Raw genomic sequence first — 17,493 nt, forward strand, 5'->3', positions numbered from 1 at the left:
TAAAAACAGAGTACTTAGATGTAACCCTATACACAGAAAACGGAAAGATACAATCTAAGAATTACTTCAAGTCTGTAGATTCAAATTCATACATTAACTATAAGAGCAACCACCACAAACCATGGAAAAACAATATCCCTTATGGACAATTCTTGAGGATTCGAAAAAATTGTACTGACTTTAAATCATTTGACACACAGGCGAAAATACTCACAAACCAATTCAAAGAAAAAAACTTTCCGACCAGACTCATCACAGCTGCCAGGAAAAAAGCAAGAAATACCGAAAGACCAACACTTCTAATAGAAAAAGAAAAACCAACTGATTCTGCAAGGATTCGGAACCAAACCAATTTCATAACGAAATTTTCTAAGAACCATACATCAGTGAGAAAAATACTGAAGAAACACTGGCCATTATTAAAAGATGATCTGTATCTGAAGAATGAGATAGAGGAGGAACCACACTGCATTTTCAGAAGGGCTAAAACCTTAAAAAACGAACTAGCCCCAAGTAAACTGAAAAACACCAGATCAAAAGCGACTGACCAACAACAAGAGTGCACAGGTGTTCAAAAATGCAAACACAAGGGCTGTCTCTGCTGTCAGAAAATACACAATTATCAAAAAACCTTCGAATCCACTGTTACAGGCAAAACTTTTAACATTACCCATAAGATGGACTGCTCATCAAACTATATTATCTATCTTCTAACATGCGAATGTGGCCTGCAACACATAGGGCGTACTACACAACAGCTGAAAGTAAGATGGGGACAACATCGGCGAAATATCAACAAAGGATTCATGAAACATGGACTATCGAGACACTGCAAAGAATCACAAAACCAAGATCATAACCGAATCAAAGTCTGTCCAATTGAACATATACCTCTGAACATACAGAATAGGAAAGAAAATCTAAAAGCACGAGAGATGTACTGGGTATTTAAGCTCAGGACTCTCCACCCAGAAGGTCTAAACATCTGCTTAGAACACAAGATATAATATACGTCCCCAATGGGCTCAATTTCCCTTTCACGGCTATTCCTTTTCCAAAACTAAACCCCCCCCTCCCCCCCCGCCATTATTATACCCCTTATACAAACCCCTCCTCATCCCTCCAGGGCCCCCCATACCTTGCCTTCACACTGTTATACCCCAACAGCTCACAAGGGTATCCCCATCCTAGGATACACCTTGTTACTCAGTGCAAGGGTCTTCTGATCCTTTCCGGAATATACCGACAATGAGGTCCTCACACCTCTAGAAATAAGGAATAAGAACACTAGTAACCATTTTAATTGGTTTAATGCGGCTTCCACCACCAATATCTATCTACTATTATTTCTATAATTATTACTTTATGTCTTATTCCAGTGATACTACAGTTATTTTTTCATGTATAACGAACTTTCCAAATTACATTGTATGTATTTGCTTATGGGTTGTTGTGCCTTCTGAAGCTTGTATATATATATATTTTTTTTTTCCTGTTTTTGATATGAAAATAGTTGGGTGGCCTGTTATTGTCTGTTTGGCCACTAGATGGCAGCAATATACTAGTCTCAGTCTGTAATATGTACCTTGTAAACACGTATATGTAAAAAGTTTGTAATATACGTTTTATGATTCTCAAGATTGATTTGTATGTATCAGGCACATGTACTATAGTGCTCATTATCTTTTTCTTTCACATATTTATTTATCTACCGTATATACTCGCAAACAAGCCGACCCGCATGTAAGCCGACCCCCCAACTTTCACCTGAAAAAACAGGGAAAAATGATTGACCCCCATATAAGCCAGAGGTAGGAAATGCTGGCCGCCTTATTCCCCTAGTGTGTCCCAGTATAGCTAGTATAGTGCCCAGTATCCCTAGTATAGTGCCCAGTATAGCTAGTATAGTGCCCAGTATAGCTAGTATAGTGCCCAGTATAGCTAGTATAGTGCCCAGTATGGGTAGGTAGTGCCCCAGTATAGCGCCCCAGTTTAGCTAGTATAGTGCTCAGTATAGCTAGTAAAGTGCCCCAGTTTAACTAGTATAGTGCTCAGTATAGTGCTCAGTATAGCCAGTATAGTGCTCAATAGTGCTCAGTATAGCTAGTATAGTGCTCAGTATAGCTAGTAAAGTGCCCCAGTTTAGCTAGTATAGTGCTCAGTATAGCTAGTATAGTGCCCAGTATAGCTAGCATAGTGCCCCAGTATAGCTAGCATAGTGCCAGTATGGGTAGGTGGGTGGGTAGGTAGTTAGTGCCTCTCCCCGCTCCCCCCGCGGCCGCCGCTGCTATTACCTTAGGCGGCGCCGCTTCCTCTATCCCCGTCCTGCTCCGGTAACTAATTCACAGCAGCGCGCCCCTCGCAGCTGTGATGACGGAGGAAACCATAGAGAGCGGCTTCCTGTGGCGGCGATGCCATTACTATGGGAACCGCTCTCTATGGTTTCCTCCGTCATCACAGCAGCGGGGGGCGCGCTGCTGTGAATTGAATTAGTTATCGGAGCAGGACGGGGATAGAGGAAGCGGCGCCGCCTAAGGTAATAGCAGCGGCGGCCAGGGGGGAGCGGAGAGGGGCACCACCTACCCACCCACCTACCCATGACTCGCAAGCAAGCCAACCCCACAACTTTTGGGCCACTTTTGGGGGGTGAGAAATTCGGCTTGCTTGCGAGTATATACAATCTGCCTTTCCCCTCCCTTCTTCCTATGCCCTCTTTCCTGCCCCTACCCAACATGGCGCCTTTAGGCATACAGACATGCGCACATGCGCACCTCTCCTTCCTAACATGTGACATCACGTCCTCTCTCCCATCATCACGTCATCCCTCCCTGTGTCCCCTCCTACATAGACGCTATTCTATCTTTCTGTACGCGAGGCTTGGAGCGCAATGCACCTCGTCTTTGAGCTGGCCCAATTGAATCCGGACACGTAACCCTTGCCACGCCCCCTATGTGTCCGACGGTCCTCCCTCCCACTCCCACGTGTCCCCTCCATACAGCGGCTCCCTCCTCCGTTACACACATAAATGCCAGCCAGCCCTACCTTCTGCTTGGCGCCCGGGCATTCCTGTCTACATTCAAGGTAAGCCTCACTGAACCATACTCTCACGAGCCACGCCATGTTTAGTGGCCCGCTCCTACTCCCTACTGAGTTTCCCCTCCAGGAATACTACCCCAGTAACCTGCGAGTCCTTTACAGGCAAACCTTGTCTATACATCCCTATACAGAGATCCCTAACTGGCTACGCCAGATTAGTATCTCCACCTACCCACCGCACGTTACTGGGTGCACTATCTTACGCAGCCCCCTGCTACCTTACACTATATGTCCTATCCCTCCCACACCTCCTGTCACCCTGATACCAGTTTTTCTAATGCTCACACTGACTCCTCTGGTTTTTAGGTTTATGCCACTCCACTGAGATACACTTCCTGGCCTTCATATTTCAGGTCCCTCCTGCAATAATACAGTGCTTATTGATGTCTAGACACATGTGCCCTGTTTTTTATTCACCTATGGCTTTACCATATGATATGGTATAATAATGTTTATCTCTAATTTATCCTGTTATTTTGCTTATGGTTATTTTTATTTTCTTTTTTTAATATGCTATTATTATAATTTTTCTTGTCTGATGGATTTTATATACATATATATATTTTTTCTATCCTAGAATAATGTTATTTATGTTTCCTAGAATAACCTTATTAATTTATCGAATACTGAGCGTCCAATGTATTTTATTTGTTTAATTATGGAATACTGAGCGTCCAATGTATCTTATTTGTTTATTTTAAAAGCACCTGTACTTGACCTGAGGAAGCGGTTTAAGCCGCGAAACACATTGTCTATAGTGCTAATAAACCTTTCAACTCTTTTTACCAAGTGGAGTTTCTTTACAAAAAGTGAACACTGATTAGATTACAAGGGCGCCTCCTATCCTCCTCGTAATACAACACATCAGAGAGGACTTACTTCTGCATGCCAGATCTGTCCACTTTGTGTTCTCACAGGTGATATAATCTACAGTCCCCTCTCCCGTAGAATAGTCGATTTCACACTCATAAAATACACGCTCACCAGAGGAGTATGCTGCCTTTTTTGGTGTTCTGACTTTCCCATTTGGAATGTCTGCTGGAGGTCTACATGTTTCAGCTTAAAGGGACATAAAAGAATTAATACAATAAATATTCAGGTAGAACTGGAAACATGTATTCAAACTGTAACAAAAGTACATACATGAAAAAAAGAATAACGCTCAATAAATAATCCTACCACTTGTAATCTCCGTACTATGTAGATATCTACTGAGAATTATCATACCCATGGTTAAAGGAATCTTTGCACTGGATAAATTAAATATATACAACAAACCTCTGCTAGTGTCTAAGGGAGGTTCGTAAAAAGTGTGGGCCGTGGGGGAAGGGTGTGGGGTTGCAAGCATCACTCCCTAGACTGACCACACACAGGCATAACTAGAAGTCACTGGGCCCCCCTGCAAAAATGTGGATCCCCCCCCATAATAGGTGCCAAATAATCATAATGGGGCAGCGTTTCACTATAAAATAATTGTAATGAGGCATTTTTTCACCATAAAATAATCGTAATGCAGCAATGTTTTACCATAAAATAATCGTAATGTGTGCAGCATTTCTCCAGAAATTAATTGTTAAGTGGCTAGCAGTTCACCAGAAATTAATCGTAAAGTGGACAGCATTTTTCCAGAAAATAATCGTAAAGTGGGCACCATTTCTCCAGAAAATAATCGTAAAGTGGGCACCATTTCTCCAGAAAATAATCGTAAAGTGGGCACCATTTCTCCAGAAAATACTCGTAAAGTGGGTAGCATTTCACCAGAAAATAATTGTAAAGTGGGCAGCATTTCTCCAGAAAATAATCGTAAAGTGGGCACCATTTCACCAGTAAATAATCGTAAAGTGGGCACCATTTCTCCAGAAAATAATCGTAAAGTGGGCAGCATTTCACCAGAAAATAATCGTAAAGTGGGCACCATTTCTCCAGAAAATAATCGTAAAGTGGGCAGTATTTCACCAGAAAATAATCGTAAAGTGGGCAGCATTTCTCCAGAAAATAATTGTAAAGTCCATGCTGGGAGGGAGATATAGACAAGATGGAGGCTGGCACTACTAAATGTATAAAGCTCTTTTATTGAAACATCAATAAAAACAAGTGGCTATACGGCATGCAGTTACTTGTTTTTATTGATGTTTCAATAACAGAGGCTTGTACATTTGGTAGTGTCAGCCTCCATCTTGTCTACAGCTGCTTGGATCCTAAGGTGCGGGGGTCATCTGAGGCTTGTTCACACCGGTCCCCTCTACAGTGAGTGCCAGTTTTTTACCATTGCATGCTGGGAGGGAGATACATGCCAACAAAGACCCTGATAATGCCTTTGTAAGCAGTCAGAGAAGTGAAGACAATAAACACACATTGCTAGAATCTTAACCCCTTAACACCATCTGAATAAGATTCTTTAAGCATGGTGATTACTAAAATATACACCTAGGAGATGATAGCAACCCCCTGTGTATGAACATGGTCTAGTCCTGTAGAACGTGACACTTTTTGTATCTAAAACTGACTAGATAATCTTACAGCAGGGAGGCAGAGCTGCGTGAAGACATAAATTGCTCCTAATACTTGTGGTAATGTGTGGCCTAACATACAGCGTTAAAAAATAGATAGTGTTCCTTTAAGTATCATGTTTAAGTTTTGTTTTCTCTGGAGAGGAGAAATAGCACAACACTTTTTACACAAAGGTCTCAGTGACTGCTGACACCTTGCAGTCTTAATTTTGGTATTAAAACATTTGCACGGCATGGTTTTAAAGGGACTCTGAGCAGTGCAGTAACTATGGAAAGTTGCATACCATTTTGAAGCTCCCTTTCTCCTCTTTCCAACAATATATAAACCGCCGCCCTAGGCCTTTTAGTTTTCGCTATTTTCGCGATCGAAATCGCGGCAAACATGATTTCGATCGCGAAAATAACAAAAACTAAAAGGCGTAGGGCGTCAGTTTATGTGTCATTGGAAAGAAGAGAAAGAGAGCTTTAAAATAGTATGCAACTTTCTATAGTTACTTGTATTACACAGGACGACTTTTCCCCAAAGTTGGCAGCTCCATTCAGCTGCCGACTTTGGGGAAAAGTCGTCCTGTGTAATACAAGCAACTATGGAAAGATGCATACCATTTTGAAGCTCTCTTTCTCTTCTTTCCAATGACACATAAACCGCTGCCCAACGCCTTTTAGTCTTCGATATGTTTGCGATCAACATCTGGGCGGCCGCAATTTCGATCGCGAAAATAGCAAAAACTAAAAGGCGTAGGGTGGCGGTTTATATATCGTTGGAAAGAGGAGAAAGAGAGCTTCAAAATGGTATGCAATTTCCATAGTTTCTGCACTGCTCGGAGTCCCTTTAACACACATTTCCTTATACATATATTCCTTGAAAAGTTACAAAAAAATAGTGTCTGGAATAGAACCTCATAAAGAGGACTGTAAGGCTTATGTACTCTGTGAATATTATTACATTGTCTGATTGTCCCAGTCCCATGCATGACTCCAGGACTTCTCAAGAGCTGCTCCAACACTATGGAACGCTTTATCTACCCTTATTAGGGCTGCACCCACTCTTCAAAAAGGCCCTCAAACCGCACCTTTTCACTCTGGCCTACCCCCCCTTACTTGTGCTCTAAACCCGCAGCTGAACTCTGGTCCCCTACCTTTCGTGTTCCTACTTCTCTCTCTTGATTGTAAGCCTGTGGCAGGGTCCTCCTCCTCCTTGTGTCTCCTACCTGTTCATGTACCTCAGTTACCGTACACCCATCCTATGGATCTGAGTGAACTGTTGAGTGAACTTGACTTGCCTAATCTCCATGCTCCCATCCAGTGACTGACTAAGCATTACCTTGTACTCATACTGTGCTGCATGATGTGGTTTTCATGTATTCCTGTATTGTCTTATTGCTGTATGTAACCCCTAAATATTGTCTGTAACCATAACTAATGTCCAGCGCTGCGTAATATGATGGTCCTTCATAAATACAATAAATAAATAATAAATAATTGTCATTCCACGATGTACTCTTATGAAAACTGCATGCATTTTTCATGTTGTTGTTGCACTAATCAGGGTAAGTGTTACCTACAGACACACTTTGGAGTATTTTGCCAACTTCCAAGAAAGCAGGTCACGACTCTGTCCCCATACAGCTTGTAGTCCTCAAAACACTCATAGGAGGCCTTGTCACCATGCTTGTATTTTGTCTTACTATCCAGAACTCGACCACCTTGTATCTCATCGGGTTTGCTACAGGATGTTTCTAAATAGAAGTAAAGCAAAACCAAATATGCTTTAGCTGATTAAGGACGATCAGAACCATGGCAGCCAGGCACAACGCAAGCTAATTTATCAAAAGACTTAAAAAGTGTACCCGAGATGTATTACAAAGTTTTTTTACTTACCTGGGGCTTCCTCCAGCCCCATAAGCACGAATGCGTTCCTCGCTGTCCTTCTGTGGTCCTCCGTTTAGTGGCAATCAGCCCTGGTATCTGGCTTAGTGACATCAGCCGAGATCTCCTGCGCATGCGGAGGAGGTCCGCACATGTACAGAAGACCCCGGCTGGCCCAGACTGGAGCTGACTGAACCAGTTACTGGGGCTGATGGCGGACAAACGGAGGACAACGGGAGGCTGGGAGGGACCCATCCATGCTTATTGGGCTGGAGGAAGCCCCGGGTAAGTAAAAAATCATTGTAATTAGTAGTGCTCATCCGAATTCTGGATATCTGGGTAACCCGGATTACTGACCTTTTTTCAGCTATCCGACCGGATTCAGATTCCAGATACCTGTTTCCAAATCCAGATAGCTATCTGCGGATAGTTGGCTGGAAATCCGGATATCCGTGGATATCCGCCGGATATCCAAATATTGAGATACTGTAACTAAGTAGATGATGTCCAGGATGTCATTGAGCCAATCAGAGGGCTCCCAGCAGAAGCCCTAACAACCAATCACAGAAGGGAACCCTGGCCAGCCCCACCTGACCTCATTGAGCCAATCAGAGGGCTCCCAGCCTAAGCCCTGGCACCCAATTACAGAAGGGAACCCTGGCCAGCCCCCCTGTATAATAAGGAGGGCTGCCATGATGAGAAATATTGTCCTTGCTTGTGAATGCTCATTGAGAGACATGCTCCAGTGCTGCTGGCCTAGCAAGTGCTGTATACAGTGATAAACCTAAAGCTGTTCAGTGATTAACCCCTTCACTCTCACTACACTATTGTTAAATAGGTAGCTAGCTTGATTTCATTGTGTGACAGTCAGAGTGTGTGCTGCAGGACTGCTGCAGGCAGCTGCTATGTGTGTGCTGTGCACAGACCAGGCCAGCTGCTGCCTGCTGGCCTGCTAGCCTTAGCTACAGTGTAGGTTAGGTTAGGGAATAGGATTACTGTGTTATTGTGTAGTTAGTACTGTAGTACTGCAGTCAGTGCTAGTTAGTTGTTAGAGTAGTAGTACTACTGTGTAGGGATGGTCGCTGGATTCGGCGGAATTCAGATTTCCGCGATTCCGGACAGAATTTGGTGATTCCGTTCCGATGGAACAGAATTGCTATAGCGCTAGGGAAAATGTGGAATTCCGCGGAATGCACATTTTTTTGCCACCAAACAGATTTCTGCCTAAAAATAAGAATTTATGCTCGACAGACTTTTGCACCCAAACATTCCTCCTCCCTCCTCCTCCTGTCTTGTCTTCCAGGGAATTGTAGGATGTCAAAAGCCAGTTCACATACATTGGCCAGGAATCGAACCCAGGCCTACCGCTTGGAAGCACTAAGTGGAGTTAAATAAAAAAAATTGTATTGATATATTGTGACTCAATTGAGTTTTATATTTTTGAGAGAGGTAAGTCCACCTGAACATTCCCCTCTTTTAGATGGTTTTTAAACGTTTTTATTCTACTCTGGCGCCTCTGTACACCAAGCTTTGCTGAAATCATTTTTCTCTTGGGTATATCACAATGGTACATGCTAGGCTGGCTTCAGCATGTAGCATTGTAGCGTGTAGTGTTGGTGGTATAATGGTGAGGATAGCTGCCTTCCAAGCAGTTGACCAGGGTTCAATTCCTGGCCAATGTATGTGAGCTGGTTTTTGACATCCTACAATTCCCTGGAAGACAAGACGGGAGAAGGGAGGGAGAAAAAGGACCAGGGGAACAGCCAACAGGTGCTATGGGCTACCATTTAGCATATACAAGGTTTCATTTGCGATTACTTTAAGTTTTCCGCCGGAATGCGGAATTTCGTGGAATTTCACAAAATTCCAGTGGAAATGTCATTGCGATGGAATTTAGTGCTGGCGGAATCCGCGAATTCCGGCGAATCGGAATTTGCTCTTTCCGATCATCCCTACTACTGTGTTAGCTTACTACAAAACTGCTGTGCTGCTGAGCAGTGCCAGTGTGACGATAAGTGTGCACTAGTGTCTTCTCCTCTGCTGTCTGACTGTCACTCAGCACGTGGCACTTGGCATTTGGCACTTTGCACTTTGCATTTGGCACTTTGCACTTTGCATTTGGCACTTTGCACTTTGCACTTTGTAATTTGCACTTTGGATTTGGCACTTTGCACTTTGCATTTGGCACTTTGCACTTGGCACTTGCCAAGTGCAAAGTGCCAAATGCAAAGTGCCAAATGCAAAGTGCAAATTCTGGGAGAACTGGCAGGCAGGCACTCGGGGCTGACTGGAATAAGCAGGTTGCTGTGCTTAAACACCCAGGTTATACAACTATGTGCTCAAGACTAAAGCAATACTATGCAAAAATGTCCAGGAGAGAAAGAAGGTCTGGCACTATAGTTTATTGACAGCAGGGTGAGTACAGGAACTTGTGAAGCATGATGCGGTAGCAAAAATAGGTGTACAGTATGAAACTTACATGCATGAAAAACTCGTCTGACAAGTGAATCCAAGTGCTGTACCTGGGTGGTGGGAGGTGGCAGATGTCGGCGCCAATGGTGCACGGCCTTACAACCGTTTTGCTGGGCTAAACGCCGGGCTTCTTCTGAGGTGGGATGTGCACTCTAGAGATGCTCGCTGGATTCCGCGGAATTCTCAATTCCGCGATTCCGGCCGGAATTGGGTCAATTCCGATTCCGCCAGTCGGAACGGAATTGCTATACCTCTAAAACGGAATTCCGCGGACAAGTTTTTAATTCCGTGGAATTTTAGGAATTCACATTTATTAAGTCAGATACCTACCACACACTGAGACCTGGGTTCAATTCCCAGCCCAGCCTGGGTTCAATTCCCAGCCACGGTATGTAAGCTGACTTTTGAAATACTACAATTCCCTGGAAGATGAGACCCTCCTCCCTCTGGGGGGAGGGGAGGAAGGAAAGAAGGACTAAGTGAACAGGGACTATGATAAACAAGGTCACTTTATCGATTATTTCAATTTTTCAGACGGAATCCGGAATTCCGCGGAATTTCGTAGAAATCCGGCTGAATTTTCATAGCGACGGAATTTGCTGGTTCCAATCATCCTTAGACTGCACTCCGCATCATGCTGCACAAGTTCCTGTACTCACCCTGCTGTCAATAAACTATATTGCCAGATCTTCTTTGTCTCCTGGACATCAAATGCAAAGTGCCAAGTGCTAAATGCAAAGTACAAAGTGCCAAGTGCAAAGTGCAAAATGCAAAGTGCAAAGTGCCAAATGCAAAGTGCCAAGTGCCAAGTGCCAAATGCCAAGTGCCAAGTGCAAAGTGCCAAGTGTCAATTGACAATGCTAATTGACAGCCATTTTTTTTTGGGGGGGGGGATTGTAAGTCCCCACATCATAAATTAGTGTACCCCAGATACTGAGGTCGGATATCCGATTCGGATCGGAAAATTTTGAACTCGCATATCCGATCTGGATCTGGATATCTGGTATCCAGATCCGAATTTAATCCAGATTTTGAAAAGGGGTATCCGTGCAGCACTAATTGTAATGAGACATCTCTGGTTTTCTTTAAACAAGATGATAGTAGCAAAAAAGAAAAAGAGTGAGTTACAGTATGTTGAAGTCATAGCCCCTTTCTGATAAATATTTGCACATCATATATATATGGTATTTTATCTCATCCATTTTCCCCTTTTTCTGTCAAGTATACTTGTCCTTAGTGAAGAGAAACATTCCCACAACGGGATGCTACCACTGTACTGCCTTATTGTGGTTATGGTGATCTCTGGTTAGTAAGATTGACTGGTTTTCAGTTAGCCATACCATTTGGTGTTGGAGCCAACTAACTTTTTTGCTACTATCACAAGACATAAGTAGTGGTGCTCAAATACCCCTTTTCAAAATTCGAGTTAGGTCGAATTCGAATAGTAAATTATTCGAGATCAGTCGAATATTCGAGTCGAATAATTTTTACTATTCGATTCGACCTCGGAATTCGAGCTCACTATTCGAGTCGGTATTCGAGCTCATTATTCGAGCTGACTATTCGAAATGGCCTTAAATAGCTTCCAACACTTGTTTTGAGGGTGAATGATGCAAGAAACCTCTTTTTTTCCAAGTAACAACAGCAAGTGATTATGTGGGGATGTTCCTTTAAAAAAAAAAGTTGAAAAGAGAAGTTGTGTCCAGAAATGTGTTCAGTACTGTATATACTTCTTCTTCTTTATCTTCTATATCTTCTTCTTCTTCTTCTTCTTCTATATCTTCTTCTTCTATATCTTATTCTTCTATATCTTCTTCTATATCTTCTTCTTCTTTTATATTGTCTTCTTCTTCTTCTTCTTCATCTTCTTCATCATCATCTTCTTCTTCTTCATCTTCTTTTTCTTCATCTTCTTCATCTTCTTCTTCATCTTCTTCATCTTCTTCTTCATCTTCTTCATCTTCTTCATCTTCTTCTTCTTCTTCTTCATCTTCTTCATCTTCTTCTTCTTCTTCTTCATCTTCTTCTTCTTCTTCATCATCTTCTTCTTCTTCATCTTCTTCATCTTCTTCATCTTCATCTTCTTCATCTTCTTCATCTTCTTCTTCTTCATCATCTTCATCTTCTTCTTCATCTTCTTCTTCTTCATCATCTTCATCTTCTTCTTCTTCATCTTCTTCATCTTCTTCATCTTCATCTTCTTCTTCTTCTTCTTCATCTTCTTCATCTTCTTCATCTTCATCTTCTTCTTCTTCTTCATCATCTTCTTCTTCTTCATCTTCTTCTTCTTCATCTTCTTCATCTTCATCTTCTTCATCTTCTTCATCTTCTTCTTCTTCATCATCTTCATCTTCTTCTTCATCTTCTTCTTCTTCTTCTTCATCTTCTTCTTCTTCATCTTCTTCATCTTCTTCTATATCGTCTTCTTCTTCACTTATTTCTCTTTTCAATTTTTTTTTTAAAGAAATGCAGCTATTTTTGAGCGTAACAAATAGCTGGTGGCGCACGCATGTTGGAAGCGCCATTGTATGTGCTCCCTGGCAGTGGAAACACACAGACAGCAGGAGGTAAATTCAGCAGCAGGAGGAGGAGGATGAGTGTGTGGGAGCAGGCAGTCAATGAGGCAGGCAGCGTGACATAATAGCCCTGGTACCTAGCGGTGATACCAGGGCTGTAAATAAACACAGCAGGCAGGAGGTCCCAGACAGCGGTCGTGCAGCCCACATTGTGTCCAATACACAACTGGGACAACACAGTTTTCAACCCGGGCACCTCAGAAAAATTAAACCTTTTTTTTTTTTTAATGGTTTTGTAGTTTTGTTTTTACAACAAATTACACAGACAGATATAGCTATTTTTTGACGTAATAGCTGGTGGCAGAGTGGCAGCAGAAGGTAAATCTGTGTACCCTGGCGTTGGGAAACACAGACAGACAGACAGCAGCAGCAGCAGCAGGAGGAATGGAGGAGTAATGTGAGCAGCTATTGTTTGACGTAATAGCTGGTGGCAGAGTGGCAGCAGAAGCTTCTGTGTACCCTGGCGTTGGGAAACACAGACAGACAGCAGCATCAGCAGGAGGAATGGAGGAGTAGTGTGAGTGTGGCAGCAGGCAGGCAGCGTGACATAATAGCCCTGGTACCTAGCGGTGATACCAGGGCTGTAAATAAACACAGCAGGCAGGAGGTCCCAGACAGCGGTCGTGCAGCCCACATTGTGTCCAATACACAACTGGGACAACACAGTTTTCAACCCGGGCACCTCAGAAAAATTAAACCTTTTTTTTTTTTATGGTTTTGTAGTTTTGGTTTTACAACCAATTACACAGATATAGCTATTTTTTGACGTAATAGCTGGTGGCAGAGTGGCAGCAGAAGGTAAATCTGTGTACCCTGGCGTTGGGAAACACAGACAGACAGCAGCATCAGCAGGAGGAATGGAGGAGTAGTGTGAGTGTGGCAGCAGGTAGGCAGCGTGACATAATAGCCCTGGTACCTAGCGGTGATACCAGGGCTGTAAATAAACACAGCAGGCAGGAGGTCCCAGACAGCGGTCGTGCAGCCCACATCGTGTCCAATACACAACTGGGACAACACAGTTTTCAACCCGGGCACCTCAGAAAAATTAAACCTTTTTTTTTTTTTTATGGTTTTGTAGTTTTGGTTTTACAACCAATTACACAGATATAGCTATTTTTTGACGTAATAGCTGGTGGCAGAGTGGCAGCAGAAGGTAAATCTGTGTACCCTGGCGTTGGGAAACACAGACAGACAGCAGCATCAGCAGGAGGAATGGAGGAGTAGTGTGAGTGTGGCAGCAGGCAGGCAGCGTGACATAATAGCCCTGGTACCTAGCGGTGATACCAGGGCTGTAAATAAACACAGCAGGCAGGAGGTCCCAGACAGCGGTCGTGCAGCCCACATCGTGTCCAATACACAACTGGGACAACACAGTTTTCAACCCGGGCACTTCAGAAAAATTAAACCTTTTTTTTTTTTATGGTTTTGTAGTTTTGGTTTTACAACCAATTACACAGATATAGCTATTTTTTGACGTAATAGCTGGTGGCAGAGTGGCAGCAGAAGGTAAATCTGTGTACCCTGGCGTTGGGAAACACAGACAGACAGCAGCATCAGCAGGAGGAATGGAGGAGTAGTGTGAGTGTGGCAGCAGGTAGGCAGCGTGACATAATAGCCCTGGTACCTAGCGGTGATACCAGGCCGTAAATAAACACAACAGGAGGTCCCAGACAGCGGTCGTGCAGCCCACATCGTGTCCAATACACAACTGGGACAACACAGTTTTCAACCCGGGCACCTCAGAAAAATTAAACCTTTTTTTTTTTTAATGTTTTTTTGGTTTTGTTTGTAAAACAAATTACACAGATATATAGCTATTGTTTGACGTAATAGCTGGTGGCAGAGTGGCAGCAGAAGGTAAATCTGTGTACCCTGGCAGTGGGAAACACAGACAGACAGCAGAAGGGCAGTACACAGCAGCCCACTGTAGGTGTAAAATGTGTGGCTGCAGGCGACGTAATAGTCAAAGTGAACCAGGCTGGCTTAGTGAGCAGGAGCCAGGAGGTGGTAAAGGGTGGTAAGGCACATTAACGATGGTTCTTAGCCAGTTCATGTCCCCCTCTCGCCGACAACAGGGGCCAGGAACTCGCCTTCCACCCACGCCTGGTTCATCTTGAGAAACGTCAGTCTGTCCACAGACTTGTGAGACAGACGTGAGCGTTTCTCGGTGACCACACCACCAGCTGCACTGAAGCAGCGCTCGGACAGCACGCTGGAAGGGGGGCAGGACAGCACTTCCAGGGCGTACTGCGCCAGCTCACTCCAGATCTCCAGGCGCTTGACCCAATACTCCATGGGATCAACAGGGGCATCGCTGTCAAGCCCGCTGTAGGACCCCATGTAGTCAGCCACCATGCGGGTCAGGCGCTGGCTGTGACCGGTGGAGGATGCTGCTGCATGCACCTCCTCTCTAGTCACTGCTGCCGGAGCCTCTACAGTCCTGTAGAGCTCGTGGCTGAGAGACAGCAGGTCTGTGGGGCGCTTGCTGCTGGATGCAGGCACCTGCTGCTGCCTCTGTGCTGGCTGCTGGACAGTGGGGGTGGAAGGCTGGGGGAAGGCTTCCTCCAAGCGCTCAACAAGGGCCTGCTGCAAGCTCCTTATTTGTTGCGCTGGGTCTCCTCCTGCAGGCGGCAGGAACTGGCTCAACTTCCCCTTGAGGCGTGGGTCCAACATCATGCTGATCCAGATGTCCTCCCTCTGCTTCATCTGGATCACTCTGGGGTCTCTGCGCAGGCACGTCAGCATGTGCGCTGCCATTGGGAAGAGGCGGGCCACGTCTGCTGGCACATCGACGGCAGTGCTGCTGTCCTCATCCTCCTCCTCTGCCTCGTCAGCCTCATCCTCTCTCCACCCCCGCACCAACTCAGCTGCACTGTGCTGATCCCCCTCATCAGCAGCAAGGTCAGGGACCTCCACCAAGTCCTCCTCCTCCTCCCCCTCAGAGGTGGACTGTGCAGCTGCTTGCCGCTCCTGCTGGTCCAAGGCTGCCGCTCCCTGTTCCAGCAAAGCATCGAGGGCCCTGTTCAGCAGACAAACCAGGGGCACCCACTCGCAGACCATAGCATGGTCCCTGCTCACCATGTTAGTGGCCTGCAGAAAGGGAGCCAGCACTAAGCACACCTGCTGCATGTGCCTCCAGTCATCATCGGGGACGATGGACGGGATGTTGCTGGTCTTGTCCCTTCTCTGAGCGGCGGAAACAGTGGCCAGGGCAAGGTACTGTTTGACAGCGTGCTTCTGTTCAACCAGACGCTCCAACATCGCCAGGGTGGAGTTCCAGCGAGTCGGAACGTCAAGGATCAGCCGATGGCATGGCAGATCCAGCTCCTTTTGCACGTCTTCCAGGCTCGCACAGGCTGCAGCCGAGCGCCGGAAGTGACGCACAACGTTCCTTGCCATTTCCAGCAGTTCGCCCATCCCCTGGTAGGTGCGCAAGAACTTCTGCACCACCAGGTTCAGCACGTGGGCAAGACAGGGGATGTGGGTCAGGTTTCCCCTGTCTATTGCGGCAACCAGATTGGCCCCATTGTCGGCCACCACCTCTCCGACTCTGAGGCCTCTGGGGGTCAGCCAAATCCTCTCCTGCTCCTGGAGTTTGGCCAACACATGGGTTGCCGTCAGCTTGGTCTTCCCAAGGCTGACCAAGTGCAGCAGCGCTTGGCAGTGGCGGGCCTTCACGCTGCTGCTGAGGCGGGGGGTTTGGCCAGGTGTGCCGGAGGATGGCAGAGGATCGGAGGAACCTGCTGCAGTTCCCCTGACCCTGCGGGGTGGCACCACCCACTGTGTTGCTGCTGCTGCTGTGCCCGCTGCTGCTCTCCCATCCTCACCCCCTTCCACCAAGCTGACCCAGTGGACAGTGAAGGACAGGTAGCGGCCTGTCCCGAAGCGGCTGCTCCAGGAGTCCATGGTGACGTGGACCCTTTCACCAACCGCGTGCTCCAGCCCTCGCTCCACATTGGCCATCACAAAGCGGTGCAGTGCAGGAATGGCCTTGCGGGAGAAAAAGTGTCTGCTGGGGAGCTGCCAGTCTGGGGCTGCGCAAGCAAGCAGCGCACGAATGTCGCTCCCCTCCTGCACGAGCGTGTACGGCAGGAGTTGGGAGCACATGGCCCGTGCCAGCAAGCCGTTCAGCTGCCGCACGCGACGGCTGCTGGGAGGCAGAGCCCTAACCACCCCCTGGAAGGACTCGCTCAAAAGGCTCTGGCGTGGCCTTTTGCTGGCACGGGAATCAGCAGACACAGCGGAGGAGGCCACTGAGGACTGGCTGCCAGAACAGGCCTCAGTGTCGGCGGCAGGAGTTGCAGAGGGGGGAGGAGCAGTGCGTTTCCGCACTCCTGCTGGTGCTGCTGGAGGAGCAGGAGGGCGGGTGGCTGCTGTTGCTGCTGCTGCTGAAGGCTGTGCAGTGATGGGTGTGGTGCCACTGCCAGCACCAGATGCCTTCAGCCTCTGGAACTCCTGATGCTGGTGGAAATGTTTCGCAGCAAGGTGGTTGATGAGCGAGCTGGTGCAGAACTTTAAGGGGTCTGCACCTCTGCTCAACTTCCGCTGACAGTGGTTGCAAGTGGCGTACTTGCTGTACACTGTGGGCATGGTGAAAAAGCGCCAGAACATAACATCCCCCTACGGCATGGAAGCGCTGCTGCCTGTCTCCCTGTGGTGGTTGGGGGGGGGGGGGGGCTTGGGGGGCTTGGGTGCGGCTGGTGGTGGTACTGGCAGATGCTGCTGCTGCTGCTGCTGAGCCTGAGACACCAGCAGGCTGTGGGACCTGCCTACTGCTGCTGCCAATGCTTGCAATGATGCGCCTCCTTGCAAGGCCCACAAGAGCATCCTCCTCCTCCTCCTCCTCAGAGCTGCTGAGGACGACATCCCCTGGAGGTGGTGGCACCCAGTCTCTGTCTGTCACCGGGTCATCATCATCCTCCCAGGGGCAAACGCAGGATTTTTAAGGGGGGGGTTCCTGAAAGGTCCAG

The 17,493-nt window shown here is 46.3% G+C and overlaps 1 protein-coding gene across 3 annotated transcripts in view; it reads right to left on the minus strand.

The window, feature by feature from the left end:
* The window catches only part of LOC137543654 (uncharacterized), a 93,441-nt gene that overhangs the window by 12,389 nt on the left and 63,559 nt on the right, over positions 1 to 17,493 (minus strand). For all 3 annotated transcript variants that reach the window (XM_068264779.1, XM_068264780.1, XM_068264778.1), the window contains 2 exons: positions 7,172 to 7,345; positions 3,976 to 4,155 (listed from right to left, as the gene is read on the minus strand). In XM_068264779.1, the coding sequence (XP_068120880.1) occupies positions 3,976 to 4,155; positions 7,172 to 7,345 (354 nt within the window). The remainder of the gene's footprint in view (positions 1 to 3,975; positions 4,156 to 7,171; positions 7,346 to 17,493) is intronic.

This window comes from Hyperolius riggenbachi, unplaced genomic scaffold, assembly GCF_040937935.1.
Source record: "Hyperolius riggenbachi isolate aHypRig1 unplaced genomic scaffold, aHypRig1.pri scaffold_142, whole genome shotgun sequence".
Classification (NCBI taxonomy): Eukaryota; Metazoa; Chordata; class Amphibia; order Anura; family Hyperoliidae; genus Hyperolius; species Hyperolius riggenbachi.